The sequence below is a fragment of the Myotis davidii genome, unplaced genomic scaffold, assembly GCF_000327345.1.
Source record: "Myotis davidii unplaced genomic scaffold, ASM32734v1 scaffold189, whole genome shotgun sequence".
In the NCBI taxonomy this organism is placed as follows: domain Eukaryota; kingdom Metazoa; phylum Chordata; class Mammalia; order Chiroptera; family Vespertilionidae; genus Myotis; species Myotis davidii.
In genome coordinates, this window is record NW_006383017.1 from 7,098,641 (window position 1) to 7,098,846 (window position 206).

Genomic DNA, 206 nt, shown 5'->3' on the forward strand with positions numbered 1-206 from the left:
TCCGCCGCCCCGGCCGCGGCCACCGCTCCCACATACGGAAACTCGCCGTTCTCCGCGCCCCCCAGCACCGTCACCCCCAGCTCACCCTGGGGTCCCCGCTTCACGGTGCATTCGTGAACCTTGCTAGTCCAGTGGTTCTTCTTCTGGATCACTTTCGACATGACGAGTCACACCCCTCCTCCCCCCAAAACAAAAATAATAACGCG

General features: G+C 62.1%; 1 protein-coding gene across 1 annotated transcript in view; it reads right to left on the bottom strand.

The window, feature by feature from the left end:
- MAGI1 (membrane associated guanylate kinase, WW and PDZ domain containing 1) overlaps positions 1–200 on the bottom strand; it is a 537,690-nt gene extending 537,490 nt beyond the window's left edge. The window contains exon 1 of the mRNA XM_015558214.1: positions 9–200. Coding sequence (XP_015413700.1) covers positions 9–161 — 153 coding nt within the window. The 5' untranslated portion in view covers positions 162–200. The remainder of the gene's footprint in view (positions 1–8) is intronic.
- Between the last annotated feature and the right edge of the window lie 6 nt (positions 201–206).